Source organism: Columba livia, chromosome 3, assembly GCF_036013475.1.
Source record: "Columba livia isolate bColLiv1 breed racing homer chromosome 3, bColLiv1.pat.W.v2, whole genome shotgun sequence".
Classification (NCBI taxonomy): domain Eukaryota; kingdom Metazoa; phylum Chordata; class Aves; order Columbiformes; family Columbidae; genus Columba; species Columba livia.
The window spans coordinates 44,020,346-44,043,390 of record NC_088604.1 but is presented as its reverse complement, the minus strand read 5'-3'; the positions used below and the strand labels follow the sequence as shown (position 1 = coordinate 44,043,390).

At 35.2% G+C, this 23,045-nt stretch overlaps 1 protein-coding gene across 4 annotated transcripts in view; it reads left to right on the top strand.

Moving 5' to 3' along the window:
- ASCC3 (activating signal cointegrator 1 complex subunit 3) overlaps positions 1 to 23,045 on the top strand; it is a 266,295-nt gene that overhangs the window by 63,722 nt on the left and 179,528 nt on the right. For all 4 annotated transcript variants that reach the window (XM_065056591.1, XM_065056589.1, XM_065056590.1 and 1 more), the window contains exons 9-10: positions 5,799 to 5,999; positions 6,459 to 6,599. In XM_065056591.1, the coding sequence (XP_064912663.1) occupies positions 5,799 to 5,999; positions 6,459 to 6,599 (342 nt within the window). The remainder of the gene's footprint in view (positions 1 to 5,798; positions 6,000 to 6,458; positions 6,600 to 23,045) is intronic.

Sequence of the window (23,045 nt, the reverse complement as noted above, 5' to 3'; positions counted from 1 at the left end):
TCCAAACATCATGCAGTTTTTCTTTCAAGTGCTATGAACCTTTGCTTAAAATGTATGTACTACTGTGAAAGACAACATTTCAGTCTTTGAATGAGGTAGGAAATTATATTCTCACATAGTACACCTAAGATAATATAAAAATAATTTGACTTTTATGCTGTCTATATAGATACATTTTTATTTATTATTGTTTCTAAATATCATGAGCTACCACCTCCATGAAAGTAGCAGAATATGAAAAGTATCATCAGGGAGGGAGGGCATCGAAGTCTCCAGCTATAACATCCATGGTATTTCTGAGTGTATCTTCTGTAATAATATTGGATTTTCACTGTAACAAAAAATTCCTTAAATGTATACCTGCATAATTAGAAAGATGGGGAAGTGCTAAATGTTTGAAATTTGAAGGGACAGTGGAATTCCAAAGTACAGCAAAGGGAAAATATGACCTAGAGATTTCTTAGATGTCATAGACTCATATAGAATCATAGAACCATTTCGGCTGGAAGAGACCCTCAGGATTATCGAGTCCAACCATAACCTAATGCCAGCACTAAACCATATCCCTAAGAACCTCATCTAAATGCCTTTTAAACACCTCCAGGGAGGGACATACGAACTTTAGTTCCTGAGGTTTGAGGATGTTCTGTAAAACAGCATGGATTACTCATGCTATTCCCAGTTAGATGAATTATATTTTTAATTGAAAGTGCAATAGAAAAAATGACTGCAGAGTGGGATTTGTTGCATCTGAAATATTTAAGGTACTTTGATTAAAATACATCTACATTAAAATTAGACCAATGAGTAGGGAAAATGCTGAAAGTTTAAACTTGGTTTATGAGTGCAATGGATTATCTTTATGATAAATGGGTAGTAATTTTATTCTTTTGTTAGACTATGACAGAAGAAGTCATCATTATAGAACATTTATTTTAGCTGATTTTATGCTGTTGAAATTAGGACAGATGACTAACATTTATTTATTTCAGACTATGAGAATATTTGTCTAGTATTTCATGGAAACTGGAAAAATTAACATGGAGTATACAAAAGTCTCTTTTAGAATGAGGACTATAAAGAGAATGTCCTACAGATAAATCAATAAAATAGGATAATTTTAAGGGAGATAACACCCAAACATATTTTCTGGATAAATTGCTAAAAATTAAGTATGTATATATTTTTTCTAGTGTTGCCCTGCATAGATTAGTCAAGACAAATTATGCTGTGTCTGTGCCCACCAATATTGAATTTAGAAGCTGCTACTAAAATACTAGCATTGTACCTTGAAGTTGACTTAAGAGTGCATTGAGCCACCAAGTAAAAATTTGTGATACTGATTTTAATTTTATCTGAGAAGCTCTTTGTGCCAACTAGTATTAATGCATGAAGTGAGACTGAGAATAAAAGAAGATCTCAGCCTTTAATGGAATTTGTAGTTAGCACCCTTTTGTTCTGAGTGAGGGACGAATGCTATAGGCCGCAGATGGACCATAGCAGGATTTGAAGGTGCACCTGGGGAAAAAAGTGAGGATCTTCTATATCATATTTATAAAGTTCTGTAGAACTACAAGGTCTGGCTCATGAATTATGTGACTAAAACTCTATCTAAAGTACTGATGGCATGCACTATTTACAACAGACTTATTGTGGTGTCATTAAAGGAATTGTGTTTCTGAGCTGTAGCTTGCCTGTAGACTGAATCGTATGGTCTTCATTGTGAATATTACTTTAATGATTTAAACGACGTTTAGTAGTTTCATCTTATTTTTTAATTTCTGTTAGAGCACCAACACGTAAATCTGTTTTTAATGAAATGACTAATTTAGAGTATCTTCATTAAGTGTAATTTCATTTACTTATAAATGTGTTAGTTGTAATGGTAAATTCCTGGGGAAAGTATTGGAAACCTCACTGGGGTAAAAGTAAAGGTTTTCGACATTCGGATCAGAGCTACCTTGAGTGTCATCTTCTAGTTTGTGGAATGAGTTGCTTCTCAGTGGTCTTTCACATTGATTAATGCTTATCTAAAAATGGCACCACCTTGGGCATGAAATTGTGTCTCAAGAATAGCACTTAGATTGTATTCTACTTAAACGTCCTTTCATTTGTGTAGAATTCTAGGGATAAATCAGCTGTAGAATAGAAAGCCGAAGAATGTTGCATCTCATTCACCTTCAGAAAAACCAAATTCTGCCATTGAGTGGCTACCAGTCCCTTAAGCAAGAGGGGATTTCACTGGATTATCTGAAAAAGGATTGGTCTGTAGAAGTCTTGACTGCCATTAATATGGCAGAGGGAAAAAAGTGTTTTCAGCATTCTAACTAGGTAGTTTGGGCAATTGACAGATTAAAAAAAACAGTCTTCTAATAGGTTTGTCCAACTAAGGAGTTCTGTACATACTGTTGCATTTCTGTCCACTCTCCATTTTATTCTTAGTGATTTTTAAGGGTGCAGCTACTGGATTTGGATTATTCACTTAGCTGTACTTACTGTTTGGAATAAAACGAAGTTTTGGGGAAGGATAATCTAAAATTTTTTCAACCAAATGGGGAGGTGGTTTGAAGATGTCTTAGGTAGTGTTTTCTCTGGAAGTCCTTTCTCTTATAGCTTTTAAAATCCTTAATATGTTCTTGCACAGCCACCTTTCAATGAACTTTATATACTGACTGTGCATTGTGATTGTGACTGTTTATTGATATGTCAGTGTCCACCTTTTTGAGTTGCTTGAAAGTGAATTAATGTGTTGAATGAAAGTCTAGAGTCTAGTCAGGATACCATTATTTTTAAAATACTTTTACTTTTTAACCAGTCTTTTATAGGTTTTATTTTTTTATTACTCTTTATTCTATTCTTAATGTTCCCATTTCAGTAGCCTTAGCATCTTTCCAGAAAACAAGCTGAGGTTGGTTGTTTTTCTAACCCGTAACACAGCTTTCTGTGGTGCTTCTGGAACATCTGTTTGTTTATTGCTGGTTACCGAATCAGTCTTAATCCATGCTATTGCTACTTTCTAACAGGAAAAGAGAAGGGACATTATTTTTATTTATCTAAATATTTATTTATTTATTTATGCTAACAATTACGTGTCCCAGGGCTATAGTAGGTGTCATTTCTTCCAAAGGTAGAGGAAAAAATATGTCTTACACTGCCCACTTAAAAAATTGAGAGAAGCTGCAACAATACAATCCTAGAGGCAGTAGTTTAAGAAAACACTTAAAGATGCATTTTATTTAGGGACATTAACAATCACATGACTGCAAAAAGACCTGTGTGTGTAAAGCTACATGTGTTCAATTATGTAAGTGAAAAACTACTGTAGTTCTTCACTGAAGGTACTTGCACCTGACTTTACTTAGACAACTGGGTTTCTGCTTTTGTTTAAAAAACTGCCTCTTTAAATTATGTACGTATTGTGCAATGTGGTGTTTTGTTAGTTCAACTCTTTAATCACCAGTTGTGTTCACAACTTTCTCTCTATAGTAACTGTAAACAGTGTTTATCAGTGTGAACTTGATGGTGTTTATAATAGCTTCTAAAACCTATCAGTTGGAAAAGGAAAAATATAACCATTTTCAAAGACCTGTCAAGAAATCTCAAAATGCAGTAACAGGCAAATTAGAAACCTAAAATGACTAAGGAGGCCATAAAAATAGCTGATTGAACCCTGATAAGCACTAAGGTAATCAGGAGGTCTCCAGGAAACCCATTAATACTTTGTAATAGTCTCATTCCTGAAGATGCAATGAGTTTTGAAGAGGATACACCAAGTAAACATTATGTGTACAAAACCTGGTGCAAAACAAATAAGCTTTCTCCCTACAATCTTGCAAGCAGAATAAACTGTGGAAGAATATTAAAAGTGAAAATTATTGTAATCCTGAAAGTCAGGCACTGAAAAATTGAAGAAACTTGATGAAAAGTACTGGAAGTACTTGGATTAGGTTTGTTTTTGTTTTTTTTTTCTTTTTTTTTCCTCTACCAAAGACACTTAAAGAGTTTGGAACAGATATTTGAGTATATTTGAGATGTGTCAGTCCTGTCCATTATGCAGTCCATTATTTGAATGGAACTTTTTTTACAATGTTGCACAAGAAGTTTTCAAACAGAAAGCTTTGCTGAGACAAAAGTACTGCTAAATTGAAAATAACATTTTCCAAAAAGAAATAGTGTGTTCATTGCATAGCATTTTCGTTGACTTTTATGTCAATGAGTGTTGTTTTTCAATATTTAAGGTCCTCTAGAATAAAACTACAATTGGCCAGTCGTTAAGTACGTTATGCCTCTACATCTAAGATTAGAGCTTTGTCATGTACTGTGAAAATGGTGTATTATTAATTTAATATTATTATTATTTATTAATATTTAATAACTTAAATTTTTACTTTGCATCTCAGCATGTCTCATGAGGTCACTACCAAGAAGCTGCAGCAAAATGATAGACCTACTGACCCATTGTAAAGTTAAATAAAATAGTTGATTTGCATAGCTCAGAAAGCTCTCATTCTGAAGCTTGCATAACTTGATGTAGTAATAAATTGAGTCCTGGTCACATAATTTGCTTAGAATTGGAAAGAATATTATTAGTATTGGAGAAACTATTACCACAGGAAATTACTTTAAATTAGCTAAAGTGCCCAAAATAATGGAAAGGGACATTTTCAGAATGTGCTCTCAGAGTTGTACTTTTGTGGGGTCCTACAATTAAAGTAAAAATGATAATTGTAAAAAATATCAGTAAGGTACTTTTCATGATTATTTGTAGAAGCAGTGGAGGTAGTTAAATATGTAGAAATGAAATAATTTCTGTGTTCTGCACTCTCTTTTAACTGTCTGTGAAAAGTAACTAACAAAAGGCAAGTTTATTACAAAATTAAGTTTTTATCTTAAGGATCTGTTCAGCTGCAAATGTTTTAGAATCTTCAAATGCAGAAATAGTAACTGGCTACAGCAATTCTTTCTTGGTGAAAATCTCATTTTTCAGAGATACTAGGGAGAATAAAAAAAATATATTTTTATAAATTATTATTTGTACTTTATAAGATTTAAACATACATTAAGCTATAATAACTATAATTGCCTATATTAGCTACATAATTTAATTTTTGAAAACATTCTCTAAGATTATTTGAGACTGTGCATCCAAATTATATGTTCCTTTTGGGGCCTGCAGTTCATTGTAAGTATTCTTGGACAAAGGTCTGAACGTTAACAAGTGCAAGATGGGGATTTCCTCAGAAGCAAAGAGAATGTTGTTACTGAATTTTGCGTCTATTTGCATAATTAAACTTTATTACACAAAATTAATGATAAATAATTTTTAAATCATCTGTTTCTTCAGCAAGTTCCTGTGTATTGCTGCCTCTTCTTCCATTTGAGTAGTTGTAGTTTGTAATCTTCTGTTTTAAGATGTATATTCTTCTAATCTGACCATTGCTGTTTTACTGATGTTTAATGATCAATAGGTTGTTGTTTTACTGTACGTTAGTTTTGGTCACAGTCTTGATTGAAAACAAATGCTGAAGTAGTATGCAGCTAAAGATTTTAATTAATTTTAAGAGATGTTATTCTGCTGTATATTGTTTTCCTTATGTAGTCAATATTTGAAGGTTGGGCGGGAGTGGTATCCTCAGAATAAAAACCTTGGAATAATAAATATATTTCAACAAGTATCCTAAGTTTTGTTACCATGTGTTCGTTTTTGTTTGTTTTTTTGATGATTCATATATGTATACACACACACACATACATATGAAAAACCCAGAACATATGTGTTTGTTTGTTTTTTTTAACAGATTGGACAACTTGCTTTTAAAGGCATGAAAAGATTAAACCGAATCCAATCTATAGTTTTTGAGACTGCCTACAACACAAATGAGAACATGCTGATCTGTGCCCCCACTGGAGCTGGGAAGACGAACATTGCCATGCTGACAATCCTTCATGAAATTCGCCAGCATGTCCAGCATGGTGTTATCAAAAAGGATGAGTTTAAGGTAGGAATGTAATGAACCAAGTAACAGCTTTTAAGTTGTAACGTAAAACCCATTATTTGTTATATGTGGAATATGAAATCAGGAAGTTTTCAAGGGTATTAGACTTTTCCAAGTCAAAGCTAAGGCTAATGTTGATTTACTTCATTACTGTTAGAGCTGTTCTTATTTGTGTTCTAAGAATCTTATTATGTGAGTAAAAAGCTATGAAAACGTGTTTAGTTTTGATGCAGAACCAATTTTCAAAGTGATGAGGCTGTATAAACAAAAATCCATTGTCCTTTAAACAGCTGCACAGTTATCCAAGAAAGGTAACTACTTTTCATATATCACTATTAAGATTTTTCACTGTAAGTGCCTGGCATCATATTTCACAATAAATTGTGATTTGTAAGGGTTGCCATGAAACAAATGATGCTGTGGGGTTTGCTCATTTATCAAGCCTGTGTCCTTTTGGTGCAGATTGTGTATGTTGCTCCTATGAAAGCTTTGGCAGCTGAAATGACAAATTACTTCAGCAAGCGTCTGGAACCACTCGGCATTACTGTGAAAGAATTGACCGGTGATATGCAACTGTCAAAAGGTGAAATTCTGCGAACACAGGTATGCTTAATGTGTTAAAATTTCTCTGTGTGTGTATTCCTATCTCTTCATAGGTATATTCATCTTTTTTCTTAAAAACTTTTTGTGAAAGTATTGATGAAGCAGCTGATGTGTTATTACTGAGCCTGTAATTACACTGGTTATATTGTAAACTGTGACTTTGAATTCAATGTGATTAAAACACTAATACATGTGAAATATCTTCAGTAATGGGCTCATTAACTTTTGGGTTTCTCCCATTTAGTCTTTCTACTATGGCACCCCACTTCCGTATAACTTCTGTATAAAATCTTACCTGATTTTTAACTTGTGACCTTAGTGGATTGTGCCTCCAGCCTTTCAGGATTACAAACTAGGTATTGTGTGTATGTGTTTGCAAGAACCTAACATTCATAATTTCAGATTGGGCATTCTCTGATAATAATCATCCTTGAAAAGTTGAAGGTCTGGTCTGCAAATGGCAAATTCTAAATAAATTTGAAATGCTGTGAAAACATTGTTGTAAATATGTCAAAGTAGTACCTTCTTTTTTATTTAAAAAAAAAGTTAATAAAGCTGTAGGTTCCTGTTAATGTCTGTTCTTACTTTTCCGTTTTAAGGACAAATGAGGAAAAGTATAAGACCATTGCTAGGTTAAACATTTGAACATTCATAGATACTAATAAAATTGGCTTTTTTAGCCCCATAGTACTGCTTAGATGTAGACTTTTCTGTTTTAGCAGATGCTTCTGGTCACATTTATTTCAGGCAAATGCTGTTTGTGTCAGTGAAATATTTTTCCAAAATATTAAGATACTTTTGTATCTGTTCTTACATAAAGTTCCTTACAATTACCATTCCTTCTCCTACCTAGTCCAATAGATAGAATAGGACTTAGTTGTATTATCGACATGAACATTGATAAGTGTAACTTGGAGTAATTATTGGTTCAGATGAGTTATGTTTTGATAGTCTTAGCTTTGATATATTTTACATTTTTATGATAGGACTAGAGAAAACTCTTTACTTGACAAGAAAAGATGTCTGTATCTAATTAATAATAAAGAGAACCACTGCAGTAACCTACAAAGTTCTTCCTTCTGTATTAGAAGACATATATGCATAAATATTGATGCGTATAGTGACAATGGTGTGGCAACCACTAAATAACAAAACCAATATAAATGAGTAACAGCAATATCACTGGTGCTTTATCAGAATTACTTTACAACGGCATCTGCTTAACATATGGGTTTACAAAATAGAAAACTTTTCAATAGAGACTTTTGATAATTGAAAATGTTTCCAAATTATCTTTTAAAATTGCTGTTTTCACAATACTTTTCAGCTAGGGCAACTAATCAAGTAGGTCAGAGTTTTAACAGTGAGACAGCATGTGTAATCACTGCCAAAACTGAAGTGACAGTGGAAAAGATTGCTCTGAAAGTAACTGAAGAGTTTGATGAACAGAATAAATGTAGAATGGTAAAGTGCTATTTTCTCTTGCTAATTAGCAATGCAATTCTTAAAATAATTGCTAAATCATTACTGCTTACATCCAGTAAAGAAGTAAGAAAAAAAAACCCAGGCATTATTAAGAACTGTGTATGGAAAATTATTTACAAAGTTGAAATTGTATTACACTAGTGATGGGAAATTATTCGTTATATACAAAGTGTTAATTTAGAACAACATAGTAACTTCAGTGTAGAGAGGCTGTCTGCTTCATCAAGCTCTCCTGTTTCAGTCCAAAATTCCACTAGTAGCATAATTCTTCATTTGCTTTTGGGAAAGAGGCTAAAGTAGATTTATGTGTGAAAATCAAGAAGAAATGACAAGGGGAGGACCTAGGTTAAAATCCTTTTTTATTCCTGCTATGCACTCATCTTATTGCTTTGAATTTTATTAATTTCAAATACTGTTTAAGAATTTCTACATTTTAGTACGTACTTCATAGGATGGAAACACTGATCTGAGGTGCAGTGTATTTGTAGTTCCTAAACTTTTTGGGGTAATGGAGGTGGAAGAAAAGTGGTCTTCAGAAGAGGACAAATTTGGAAACTATTATGTTGTTTGTGACTTGAAACTTAGCTCCTAGATTTTCAAAGGTGCTACAATTAAAACATTGATTAATTTCAGTTTTGCTTTTGCATCAACAGTAGTTTTGCTTCTTTGCTCTTCAAAACACTGGAAAGGTTAAAAAAATTTATAAAGTTCAAAAATTCTGGGACTGTGAAATATTGTTTTGTTTTGTTTGTTGTGGCTAGCCAGTATTTTCTTATGATTAATCAGAACTGTAGGAGGTGCAGAGGAGAGAAAACACCAATCCAAGAGTTACCGATGCAATTGCTGCTGCTGTTCTTGCAGACTCGGGAGCCCAGCAGTGGGCTTTGTTTAATCCTGGCTTATCAAAGTGCACAGAAAATATATAGCCTTATTATAAACTGGGGAAAGGGCACACACTTGTTCTGGATCTTGCTTATTGCTCTTTGCTTGCATTGTTTCCTGTGAAAACTCATAAGATTTCTTTCATCAACTTTGCACTGAAACCACCTCATCCTAGCAGATTTCTTTCATTGCCTTTTACCCTATATTAAATTGATTATTGCTTCAAAACTTTATTTTACTTGTCAGCTTCTCTAATGTATACATTTCTCAGGCAGGAATACTCTGATATATGTTGCTTTTTTATTTATAGAGTTGCTTTGCCAATCAATACCCTGCTTTCTAGCCTTTACTAATGTAATAGATGAAGTCCCTGTGTTAAACAGTGAAGCCGTTTTTCCTGTAAGAATTAACATTATAGCAGGTGGGTACCTGCACATAATTTAAATACACAGGGATAGTGTATGCAGTACGGGGAATAAAAGGCAGGAGTAGGCATTTCACGCTGTATCACTGTTTCAAAAGATCCCAGCTGATTCTCCTGGGAAACTGAAGGCCTGATATAAATCTTCTGTGACAGTTGTCTTCTGCCTCTATTCTGAGCAGTTACATTTTCACCATCTTCATTTTCATCTTCAGGTGAATCAAATTGGTCACAGTGAAAGATGTAAGGAGTGAGGTGATTGTCAGGTATTAGTTAGGAGTAGCACTTCAGTGACAGTCCTGATAATTTTCCCCTTCTTTTCCATCCTTCATGCTTCATCCTTCATACTTTGTCTGTGTGTATTTAAATACACGTGTTTTGTCAGTCATTACATGCATCTGTTATGCTTATTCTGATGAGGACAAATTGCTGTATCTGACAAATTGCTAACTGTCTTGCCTCTCAGGAATCCACCCTTAATGTATAGTGGGGTCTGCCTTTATTACTTTTTCTACAAATACTTTTAAAAGGTGAAGATGCTAGCTAAAAAAAAAAAAAAAAGTAATGAGTGAGTACTTTAAATTTGCATTCTTTTTATGATGGAATAAAATATTTTTAATGTTTTTGAGAGATCCAGACATTAAAAAGGTCCATAGCACAGTTTTTCAAAAATAACTTGCTCTTATTCATCCAGAAGGCATCCATGTCTCTTGTGGCTCCAGACTTTTATGGTGTTATACGTGAGATGATTTTACTTCCATGTTGTTCCACACTATACTTTGAATATTCATTAACAGTACTGTGGTTCCAACACCTTTCAGAAGCCAAGCTTTTCAAAAAAGTTACTTCTAATTTTACCAACAATCAAATTGCCTTAAAAATAAAAATAATTGTTTTATTGGCTCTTCAGTCTTCCAACCTGCTGCTCACATCTTGTGCAGTGAACACTATAGCTACTACTTACATAGCTGTAACATGTGAGATGTATGTTAAAAGGGAAAGACACAATTTCCCTTAATGTTTTTGTGAAAAGGACTAAGTATAAATATCTGACATGTTGCTTCACTATTTCAGACAAACAGGGTTCATTACCAAATAATTTGTACATAAATAGGTGCTTCAGTGAATCTGGGAACAGAAGAAAATAAACTTGTTACAAAAACAAATAACCCTAGCTATTGTACTGGTTCTTGCAGAGAGTTTATTGTACATTTTTAAAGCTTTTTTTCATAGTCTATATAAAGATACATTAACTTTTCACTTTCTTTTCTTATTAAAAAAACAATCTAAGGAAACTTATTTCCCGACAGAAGATAGTTTTCCTGTATACTTTATTCGAAGCATGTTTGTGTACTGACCTACTGTTATCTAAGCATGTTCATATACCGACATACTATTATCTAGGAAACTCTGTTCCTTAGACATCACTTAAGCCACTAATGATATTAAGCATACTTTAGCCATAATCTATAGTTTGGTAAGTTGGTTTTTGTATGTTGGTGTTTAAATTGAAAATATTCATAAGTAATCAATTGTGTATTTTGCTGGCTAGCATTTGAGATGAAGTGTTTTGTTAGAAGGCAATGGATTATTTGGATGACTGTATTTATGGACTTTTTTGAGTATGCATATATACATAAATATATACATATATATATATATAGCTACTTAGTCTTTGCTTTATATGGTCCAGAAAAGGATATAACACAACTGCAAAATTGGCTCGTGGGCTTTCAGATCAGTTATCTTTGACCTTGTGTTTGCAACAGATATAGTAGTAATAGTTACCTTTTGAAAGTTTGGAGAATACAACTGGGATTGGAGAAGTATAGATTTATAATGTAACTACCAATTCTGAAAGGGCCGCCCTGCTCTGGCCACAGTGAAGTTGATGGCCAGCGCTATTCCTTAACTTGTGCAAAACAGTGGTAGCCTCTTGGGACTTGCATAAATGTCTTCTGGCCTTAACAGTTATGAACTTTTAAAGGTACTGGCCACCAAAAAACATGTAGGAGATAATTTCTTTTTAATGTTTTGTACATATATAACATGAAACCAAATTAAGGTCCTTCGTACAGTACAGTGAAAATTTATCAAAATTTCTTCCACTTGTAGAAACTTTAAAAAGATAATCCTGTTAAAGATATTTAATTTTCTTTGTAAGGAAAGTTATTTTACTATTGCATCTTCATTTACTGTGAATATTCCTCACCCTTATACTAATACCTCAGCAATTTTGTACAAGATGTGTTACACTACAGTCCTTGTCAACAGCTAGCATCCTGATTCAAATAAGGACATATAAGTGGGACTGATATTTTAAAGTAAAAATGAATTTTCTATAATATTTTTGCTTTATTTTCTGCCTCAGACCTGCAAATATGAGCCAAACTTATTTTATTGGTCCTACATCTCTTACTTTGCTTTGAAGCCTGCCTGCCTCTAATGAGTCTTGCTTGCTACAGATATGTCTTAGTGTTAAGGCAAGATTATCAGTGCTTCCTGTGTCACTAAAGTGATAGTGTAGTTGAAAACAAATTTAGTCAAATTTTGAAAGCAGGCTAATTTCCCCAGCCTATAAACCTCCATATATCTCTTTCCTTTCCTTCTCATATTCTCGGAGTTAAAGGGATTGAGAGAGCAGGAGAAGAAAATTTATTGTCCTTTAAATAGGTATTTTGGGAAAAGGAATCAAACTATTGTGTGAATAGTCCCAATTCTGCCACTTCTGAAGTATTGAATACTTTTTTTTTGTAACACTTGGAATATAGATTTTTTGTTGTTGTTGTTATTGTTATTTAATAGAGGAAAATATTTCCATTTTTGTTATTGTTCCTGTTGAGCAAGAAACTGATTTTACAGAAAGCAAGGTTATTAATTTAGAATGTATTGTATTTTGTGTAGTGTTTACATAGTACTGAAGTGCCTCAAGTACACAAAAGTAGACGAAGACGTTTACTGAAGTGCATGACTGTCAAGACAGGCCTGTCAGCCTTCAGAGAAACAGACTTTTCTAAAACTTTTAGATTTCTGCAGAACTCCAGATATCTCCATCTTTTTTCCATCATGGATTTTATAAAAATTAATTGCATGTCCCATTAAAGAAAGGAGTGCCAGAAGCAAATGGTGTATGTGACCTTAGTCTGCTTTCAATATAAAGTGCTTCTAAAGATTTCTCCTTAACACAGGTAGGAAGTAGGAATCCTAGAGTAGCATTCATATACCCATTTTTTTTAACTGCCTTCCTTATACTTTTTGTTATTTTGCAACTCTGAAAAATTGCAAGGTGTTCAAATAAATCGAATTGAAAGCTTAAATTTGTTTGCTGTATTGTCCAGTGTCAGTGAAATACTTGGAGGCATGAAGTGAAAGATTACAATTTTTATCCATGCAGCTCAGTTTAAAAAGAAAGAGGAGGAGTGGGTGAAGAAAGTCCTGCTAAACCTGACTTGAATTGTCATTTAGAAAGCAGGCAGCTAGCTGTCATATTTGTTTTCTGCTCTTTAGCCTCTGTAAGGTAAAATCACATTGCTTTCAGAGTTGCTTCTTAATGTTGCCCACCATTTATGTAAAAACTACCTTAACAATTTGTGAAGAAACCATCCTTCAAAGATTCAGATTTGAGAAGTGCTGAAAATGTCGAGCAGCTTTAAAAGTGTGAATGATTTCCAAGATCTCAATTAAGGGGAAAAAAAAAAACCCACACCTAAAACAAAACAAACAAACAAACACACACACACACACACACACACACACACACACAACCACTAAAAAACACATACACAAAAAAACAAACCAAAACCCACCAATAACTAAGCAGAATGTCTTTCCATCACCTTGTGAGCACATTGTGCTCGGTGTTGGGGTGTCCATGCTGGCAGCGGGGGGCTGCAGATGCTGCAATGGACCCACTGCAGGGCACAGCTCAGCCCAGCAGCTGGGCTGGTGGCACCTCTGGGAAAGTGTATTTAAGAAAGGGCAAAACCACTGTACAGCAGTTGAGAGAGAGAGGAGTAAGGAAAAAAGTGTGAGAAACAACCCAGCAGACAGCAAGGCCAGAGCAGAAGGACAGGAGGACGTGCTCCAGGAGCAGAGCAGAGATTTCCTTGCAGCCTATGGAAGAGGCCATGGTGGAACCGATCACCACCTTGCACCCCTTGGAGGCCCCCACACTGCAGCAGGTGTATGATGCCCTAAAGGAAACTGTGGCTCATGGAGAGCCCACACTCCTGGCAGGACCTGCAGGCCATGGAAAGGACCCAAGTTGGAGCAGTTTGTGAAGGACTCCGTCCTGTGGAAAGGACCCCACTGTGATACGGGGGAAAAGTGTGAGGAAGGGACAGCAGAGACAAAGGCTTATGGACATTTTCCTCAAGCCAAGGCTGTTTTGCCTGTTACAGTAATTGGTAAATGCCCTCCCAGTCTTTGTCTTGACCCATAAGCTTTTCCATCTTATTTTCTGCTCCTCTCCAGTTGAGGAGGGGAAGCAAGAGAGTGGCTGGGTGGCGGTCTGTCAGCCACCAATGTCAACCCACCACATCTAGTTTTAGGTTTGGATTTTTTTTCTACTAAAGTTACTGCTTTCATTGAAATTGTACTTTTGATATTTTAAATCCAAGAGAAATGTTTTGTTAGCTTATTGCAAATTTTATTAGGAGGTTATTTTTCTTTTTAGCTACCTATTTATACTGGAAATAAGAATAGTTTGGAACAAAAGGGCAATTCTTATTGAATAGCATGAGTAATTCAACAGTACTGATAGTGTTTTTGGGAACACCAGTATTGCAAATGAAAAGAGAATTTGTGTAAGCTGCATTTGCATTGTCAAATACATTTGTCTGGTTACTGAACAGAATGCTTTTCTTGAGAAGAGGAAATAGCATGGAGGACTGAATGTATTTTGACATCTCGAAGATTAGCTGATTAATTGTACTTGTGATGGCAAGGCAGAAGTGAGAAGTGAATCAGAGACCACAAAAGCATCAGAGCTGAATAGGGCAAGTAGTTCTGAGAATAGCAAATGGCATCAGGACCTTTGAGTAATATGGATGATCACTCTGATAGATTCTGTCAGCCAATAGACTCTGATCTTAAGTCATGAAGGCGCTATTCCCTATTGGAATCTGATACTAATAAAATGGAATAATGCTTTTTTCTTAAGTTCTTATCTGCAATATAAAACTAATCAAGTCTGAAACTACTTGAAGCAAAAGAGGACTGTAAACTTGAGATGCCTTCTGCTTCACTTACACCTTTATTTTTCTGATACACTTATTTCCCATTTCCTGCACTTCAATAAGATGTAGAGGAGCTTCTTGGTAAAAGCTAATAGTGAACTTGATTCCTGCTACTTTTCTTATGGAAATGGAAGTACATAAATTTTGTTAATTTTAGTGGATTGTATTCTATGATCTTCTACTGTATGTGCTTCCCATTTTGTGCATAAACAAAGCCCACTGTTAGCAGCTGAATATCCATATATAGGAATTAACCTTATGCATATAGTAAGTACATGAGATAGTGATTCGGTATAGTAGTTACTCATTTACATATGTATTTTAAATAAACATTACCCACCCATTGCATGCACTTCTATGTGTATGAGTAACTAAAAATTAGGACACTTTAAACTAGGAAGAGGTGGTAAGGAAGAGAGAGTATTTGAAATCAAAGGGTTGGGTTTTTTTTTGCATTTAGCAATTGGCAAAGAAAATAGGGATGACAGAATTATCACTAAATTGTTAGACATGATAGTTTTATTTTTTATTACTAGACCTATTTAATTCTGGAGCTATCCTGTATTTTAACAGAAATCAAATGTAGGAGAGTACTTCTTTTTTTCAGATTGACATTGTCAACTGTTATCCCGTTCATATTACCATAGCTTTTTGTGAGAACTATGTGAAGTGCTTACAGAGAAAAATTACATAGAATGTGCAATCTAAAGTGCCTTTGGAGCAAGATAATGCTATTTTATTTTCCCATCTCTTGGTGCTTCATCACTGTCTAATCTCTTTTTCCTTCTGTGATGTATTTTGTCCATCTCTGTAGGTGCTTACTCTGATGTTAGTCTTCTGTAAGGGGCCTTCACCTCCAGTTGCATGCCAGTGGTCTTTTACTTGCAGTTGTTGAAAAGACCTGTATTACTGCTGACTTTAGATGACATTCTGTTTCCTTCCAGGAAGAGAGTGGTTCTTTGCTCTGGAAAATTTGAATGCAGCAGATGCAATAAAATCTACAAATCTTTTTTTGGTATAAGGAGATAAACTGTCATGAAGTAGCCATCAGGAGTGATCCAGAGGTTATAAAGCTCATGGGTAGAGAAAAGCCCTTCTCAAGTTGTTCATTTTAAAAGAGTTTTACCTGGTTAATATTAGCTCTTCTGGTATGTCTAGAATGAAAAGTAGTGCTGAATTCTATTCATACCCATAGCTTCAGAAGCATAATATCCTCTTTTGATCAGCATTTGGACTGGGAGATATAATTTATCAAGAGGACATCAAAATCTAATACAAAAAAGAGAAAGGAACGTGCCTCTGTGAGAAAACTTCCAGAACATTTCTCAGTAGTACAACCTTGCTGTAAGAAAATCTCCTTTCTTCTGAATTTTCAAAGTTAGGCACTATTTAAAAAGAGAGTCTTTCTTTCTTTAAATGAGGTAAAAAACTTACCTTTCAAATGGGAAAAATATACAAAAATATTTAGAATGGAAATGCTTCCTAAAGTGAATGACTAAGTCAAGAAATATCAAAATCTTTTTATACAGTAGGATTTCTTTATCCCAGTCTCCATTTCACACTGTCATCTCCATATGGATTTCCTTCATTTCAGGTGACTTTAAAGTCTGAAAAATGAAAACTTGCTCCCTGCTTCATTGCCCATGCTATCTTCAGGGCAAATTATGTGTTAAAAAACCCACTATCCAGGATCTCTTTGAGGCAGTGAGTCTTGATAGGACTCCACAGACTGTTACATATCTTTTTCTGTCTTTTTAAATTGTATTTCTATAAATGTTAAATGCATTTCTTAGTGTTTAGTTCTGAAAGCAAGACTATTAAAATCAGAAGGGATGTGTCTCTGTACACATGCAAATGCATACTGTATTGTCTATAAAGATTTTAAATACTGCTTTTTAAGGTTCTGATCTTGTTAGTCTCTTCACCAGTAAGCAGTGTGCACTCCCAATTGATAGTAGTCTGGTTACCAGTTACATCCAGGTCTACAGCTGGGCAGAATTCATTCTCCTCGGCTTTTGGAGGAGGAAGAAAGTGGAATTCCAAAAGTGTTTTTGATGGATGAGCAGGAGGAAAAAAAGCTAGTCATTTTTCTAAGAGTATCCCCTTCAGAGATCTAAACCAGGGAAAAATGTAAGGGAAAGGAAGACATAATCTGGATTAGATGAGCCTGCACTGAGTAGAATCTGAAACTGGAGAAAATCGTTGGAGCCCTCTCCCTTTCAGGTTGGGCAGATTTCTGTAATGGCACTGGGCCCACCCAGCTCACCCCAGGAACAAGTTTTCCACTTGTTAGCGTTGTAGAGCTCCTTCTTCACCCTGTAAAGACAAGGAAGGAGGTTTCCGTGGGTGCTATTTTTCTGAAGTATGTGGTTTTCCCAGGATTTCTTCCTTCCTTACACCAACTTGGGGAAACAGCAAAGCAAGTAAAAAACCTCATGTTAAACAGCAGAAAGGCAATTTGGGACCTGTAATGTTAATTCTTTGGCTGAATACTTTAACCCTCAGAATTAAAGGCAGTAAATTGTGTGACTTCGTATGTGGGACTCCTGGTTGTCTCTGATAATGGAAATGATTAAGAAAGAAATGAAGGTTTGCTTGTATAAGATATTTCTGGATAACATGTCAGTGGGTTCAGTTAATAAGCTTGTTGCTCTGTTGAACTGTTGTCTGTGTTCTTTCTTTTGTTTTTGTTGCTGGGACACCTGCGTTGGTTTCTCAGGCTGATGCTATCGATTTGTCGATTTGTGCCTTCAGCATTTTACTTCCCTTTTTTTTTGGCATCAGTCTTCCAGTACCCTAGTGGGATTGTTGGAAGCCCTTCTGATTTACTGCTCTCCCATTAATATATGTGCCTATGACAGCTAAGATTTTGCCAGAGGGGAAAAAGTACTTATACATCATCAAACAGTAGCAGTTTGAGTAAAAAATAGTATTCCTTTATAAGGAACTGGAGGTGCTGCCTGTGACCTAAATTAATTTCTAGATTTATGACAGAATCCATCTTGATTTTACTAAAATCAGTTTTCCATGCTTCAGAAATTAGAACAGCTACTTTGAGGCATTCATTTACATTTTATTTGAAATAATTTATTTCAATAGGCAGATATTGTGGTTTATTATGCTACATACCTACTTGTTTGCTGTTATTGCATAATCTGTAGAATTTTAGTACAGCCTTTGAGTAACCTACTTTGTGTTTAATAATCAAATGCCACATGCTCTGATAAAATGTGTAATTGACTGGCATTCTTTGGTATGACTCACTTGGCTAAAATCTCTGGTTGGAAGGTGGGAGTTAATTTTTGTTTTAGCAGTAAAATGTAGTAGAAATGATGCCGAATAAAATGACATTAATTTCGAACAACAGGAAAAAAATTGGTTTGTGTGGACTGTAGTTAAAAGATATTGGGTTTTGTTTGTAATTGCATTCTTGATTGTGGGCTTCCTTTTATTGGAAGCAATTATGTTCATGCCTGACTTAGCTCCATTTCCTACAAGATTTTCTAAACTGTTTTGGAACCAAAGTTTTGTGTGTTTTGTCTTTTTTTTGTGGGTTTTTTGGGGGTTGTTTTTTTGTTGCTGTTGTTGGTTGGTTGGGGTTTTTTTATGAACTTACATAACTCTTTGCTATTGTAATTTAGCACTTATATGAAAATATAGAAATATTAAATTTGGGTGAAGAGCCCTTGCTAGAAGTATATACTCTCTTTTTTTATTTTTTTTTCCTCCCCTCCAGTACAGATATTTTCATTTAAAGTTTATCAGAATAAATTCAGTTTTAATATATCAGTGCTTGAAACACTTGCATTAATCACTGTCTCTGCAGAGGTTTGATATTACAGTGGAACTTTAAAAGTACTAGTGTACAAGTATAAGAAAAATAATTGTGTTTTGGATACCCCATTGATCCAGACTGCAACTGAATATATTGAGGAATGCTGTTGCTCTTTGGTTGTGTGGCTAAGACCAACAGTGTCACCTGCAGGTGAATCAAGTAGGTTTCTTATATTTTCAAGTAGAAAACTCAGACACACAAGTTAAGTTTCTTATTGAAAATGGGAAGATCTGGTTTAATGACTTTCCAGTGAATATCTTAAATCAATTTCGTTGCTTATTCTTGTTATGAAATCAGCTGCAAATATCTCCTTCATAATACTTTTTAAGAAGTGCTTGCTAGAAAAAAATTGAAATAATTCTTTAATGTGTATAAAAGATGTTTATTGAGACTATTCTGCCCATTTACTATTTAAAATCAAGTTAGGCTGAATATTATTTATGACATTAACGTTTGTTTTCTGTATGTATTTTTATGGGGGTTAAAATTAATTGTTTATAAATGATTCATCTCAATTCATTGTGGTAGAATATTGCAGAAGCGAATATGAAGTAAAATGTAGAAAGTATTGCATTTGCATTGAAAAAAATTAATAAACAATTTTATATGTAAAAGTTCACTCTTTGGATATTGCATCTGATGCTTCAATACAACAGAAATTATCAATACCAAAGTTTTTCTTAAAATACATTAGCGTACAGATTTAGTGCATGTAAAGAGGGACAACTGCTGACTGCTGTTCTTCAGTCATATTTTGAGGCTTCATTCAGTAACAGATTAAACCTGTTTCTTGGGTCTTCACAGATACCAGTTTTGTTTTTTGCTGTTTTTTTAGAGTGTTTTTGTCATTTAAGATAATACTTTAGATAGTGACATCAAAAACCAAAGGTTACCTCTTCATGTCAAAGGCATAGTGCTAAGCACAAGATTTCTTTCCTAATCCTTCCATTTATTTGATTTTCCTTTACTGTTTTTCAGACAGTCCATCTTATTTAGCTGTATACTTGCCAAGTCATATTCACTTCTATGTCTCTCAAAACAGATAAATGTTATATTGATATGGTAACCTTGTGTCCTGTTTTTGCTGGGATAGAGTTAATTTTCTTCCTAGTAGCTGGTTTAGTGCTGTGTTTTGTATTTAGAATACACTGATGTTTTAATTGTTGCTAAGCAGGCAAGGACTTTTCAGCTTTGCATGCAGTGCTGGGTGCACAAGAAGCTGAGAGGGGACGCAGCCAGGACAGCTGACCCAACTTGGCCGAAGGGATATTCCATACCATATGATGTCATGCTCAGTGTATATTTTGGGGGAAGAAGAAGGAAGGGAAGATGTTCAGAGTGGTGGCATTTGTCTTCCTAAGTCATCATTAGATGTGACAGAGCCCGGCTTTCCTGGAGATGGCTGCTTGCTGATGGGACGCAGTGAATGATTCCCTTGTTTTGCTTTGCTTGCATGCACAACTTTTGCTTTACTTACTAAACCTTTTTTTTATCTCAGCCCATGAGTTTTCTCACTTTTATTCTTCTGATTCTCTCCCATATCCCACCAGCGGGAAGCGAGTGAGCAGCTGTGTGGCGCTTAGTTGCTGTTTGGGGTTAAACCATGACACCTTGGTATTGGGGGGAGGGGGAGAGAGGAGAGTTCCTACTGTAGTGGAAAGTTTCAAAGACTTAATTCAGTTGTGTGCTAATATGCCAATGTTGTAGATCCAGTATTGTAGCTGTAATAAGTTCAGTTAGCTTAATGTGTTTATGTCATGCAGCACAATTCTTGAGTTTTAATCTCTTATGTAGAAGCTACAGTCTTCACTTAATGTGCTTTAGAAAGTGCATTGTGTGTAAGGGTATTATTTCATGTAGGATTATTTTTTTAAATGGTCTGGTGTTGAAAACTGATCAAATAGCAAGTTACTGCAATATTTTCCACACTCCATTGTAAATCACTTAATGAGAATATGATACTAATGAGTTCAGTAAGCTACCTCAATATTTTTTAATCTAGATGGAAAACTCAAAGGCTTTCACACTTCAAGAGTCTCCAGCAATTCATCAACTTCTTATTCCTAGTTGATACCTCCAAGCTCAAGAGTGGTTTATCCTGATGAGCGGGAAGTCAAAACAAGAGTGGCAGGAGGCCTTCAGGGCAAAAAGCAAACCTAGAAAAGAAGCATGTGGGTGCAGGAGCAGGTGGCCTGGGAGGATTTTAGTTGCTGTTTGAGCATGAAGGGACAGGGTTACAGGAGCCAAAGACCAGGAATATATGTTAGCAACAAGAAAGGCTTCTGTGGGTGTACAGCAAAAGAAAAACTGGGGTAAACCACTGTTAAATGGGCAGGGGACCTGAAGACAAAGCACCTATAAAAGGCCGAGCTAATTAAATGCCTTCTTTGCTTCGGCCTTTATTGTTAGGACTGGCTTTCAGCAATCTGAGGGCCCTGAGAAATGGGAAAGTCCAGAGAAGTAAAATACAACACTTGGTGGGAGAAAGTCAAGTTAGGGAACATGCAAACAAGCTGATAATAATAAAAGTCAATGCACCCAAAAGTCCTGAAAGAGCTGGTCAAGTCATCGTGAAGTCGTTCTCAATTACCTTTGAAAGGTCTTGGTGATCCTCTGTGATGAGACAGAGCATAGCCTCAGCAAGTTTGCAGATGGTACAAAACTGGGAGGAGTGTGTGACAAATCAGATGTTTCTATAGTCATTCAGAGGGACCTTGACAGGCTGGAGAAATGGGCCAACAGAGATCTCATGGAATCCCAGAGTTAAATGCCATGTACTTCACAGGAGTAGGGGAACAATCTTACGTACCAGTCCAGGCGAGGGAGCTGATCAGATGGAAAGCAGCTTCCTAGAGAAGATATGGTTGTTCTGGTGGACATAATGGAACATAAGCCAAGAATGTCGCATTCAGTCTGGGTGGCATTCAGAAGGGCGTTGCCAGCAGCTTAAAAGAGGTGATCCTTCCCCTCTGCTCAGCCCTGTTTAGACATGTTTGGAGTGTTGGGTCCAGTTCTGGGCACCCCATTATGAGAGGAATGGGGACATACTAGAGCAAGTCTGGCAAAGAACCCTGAACGTTATTAAGGCATAGAAACATCTGACACATGAGGAGAGGCAAAGCAAGATGGGATCATTCAGACTGGTTATGAGAATGATCACATCTATCTGAGCTATGTGTGTAAGTACGCTGTGTATTCATGTCTAAAGAAGACTGAGCCAGATCTCAGCAGTGTCCAGTGAGAGGACAAAGCAATGGACACAAACTGCAGTACAGGAAATTCTCTGTAAAGATAAGATTTTTTTTCCTGTGAGGGTGGTCAGACATGGGAAGATTTGCTATAGAATTGGGGAGTCTTCACCTTAGAGATACTCAAAGCCTGACTGGACACAGTCTTGAGCAGACTCCTCTGGGTGACCCTGTTTTGAGCAGGAGTTTAGAATGAAAGATTTCCAAAGATCCCTTCCAACCTTATCCATTCTGTGATTCTGTGAAAATCAATATTAGTATATTTTGATGAAATTGCCTATGTGATATTTACTGCGTGTATCAATAAAATATGAGCAAGGAACTTTGCCTGTTGTAGTGTTCCCGTATAATGATTACAGATGACATTTTGGCAAATTTCAGATTTTCTTTTCCAGTGATAGGAGACTAATAGGCAGTATGTTTTTATACTTTTATATGTAAAATTGCAACTAAAAATCCTTTAAGTATATTGTCTGAATGTTAAATTCTGAAGTACAATGAATCTTAATAAGAAATGATAAAGAGTGCCTCAACTGGAGTTCTTAAATTAATAGCAAAGAATCTGAAATTGAAATACTTCATGGTATGAACTAATGGTCATCTGCATATGAATAATTAATGAATTTATTAAAAACACCAAATAACATATTATTGTAAGTTTTTGTCTCTGAGACTTTTTGGCACTGAGGATGTAATATTCAGTAAAACTTGTAGGAATATAAATGTCAAGACTGTCTATTATCATTAATATTTTATCTATTAAGAAGTTGGAAGAATGATTTATTTTGTTGGCTTTAATGGTCTTTATAGCTAAAAAGGTTGTGTGCAAAAGGTATCTACGTGTCTGTAAAATTACTGAGTAACTGTTTTGCACTTCCAAATACTTTTTTAAGCACAGTAAATTTTACAGGATAAAACAGCAGTCTTTTATAGTTAATGCAAATGATGCATTAAGTTAGACCCTTCTCCGGGAGTACAATTTAAAGGTACTCAGAAGTCCAATTATCTTTGATTTAGATGTAAAAATTGCAGAATAACATCTGTGCCTGCTGAGTGAATATTCCTCTGCAAAAAGATAGCTTTATTTGACTAGAGTTGAGGACAGGTTGCTTGGGGAATGTTTGCCTCTTTTGGCTCTTTTTCAAGTTTAACTGCTTCTGGTCAGTTGAAAATACGAGTAAATTATGAAACAGCATCAGAGCAATTTAAAATTTATGTCCTCTGAGTTGTCGTTTTGCACGTTACAGAACATTTTAGGTTGTTTAGCGTTTATTATGACTATTTGTCAAACAAAAAAAAACACATTATGCTTCATAGTCGTACTTGAAAATATTGCAG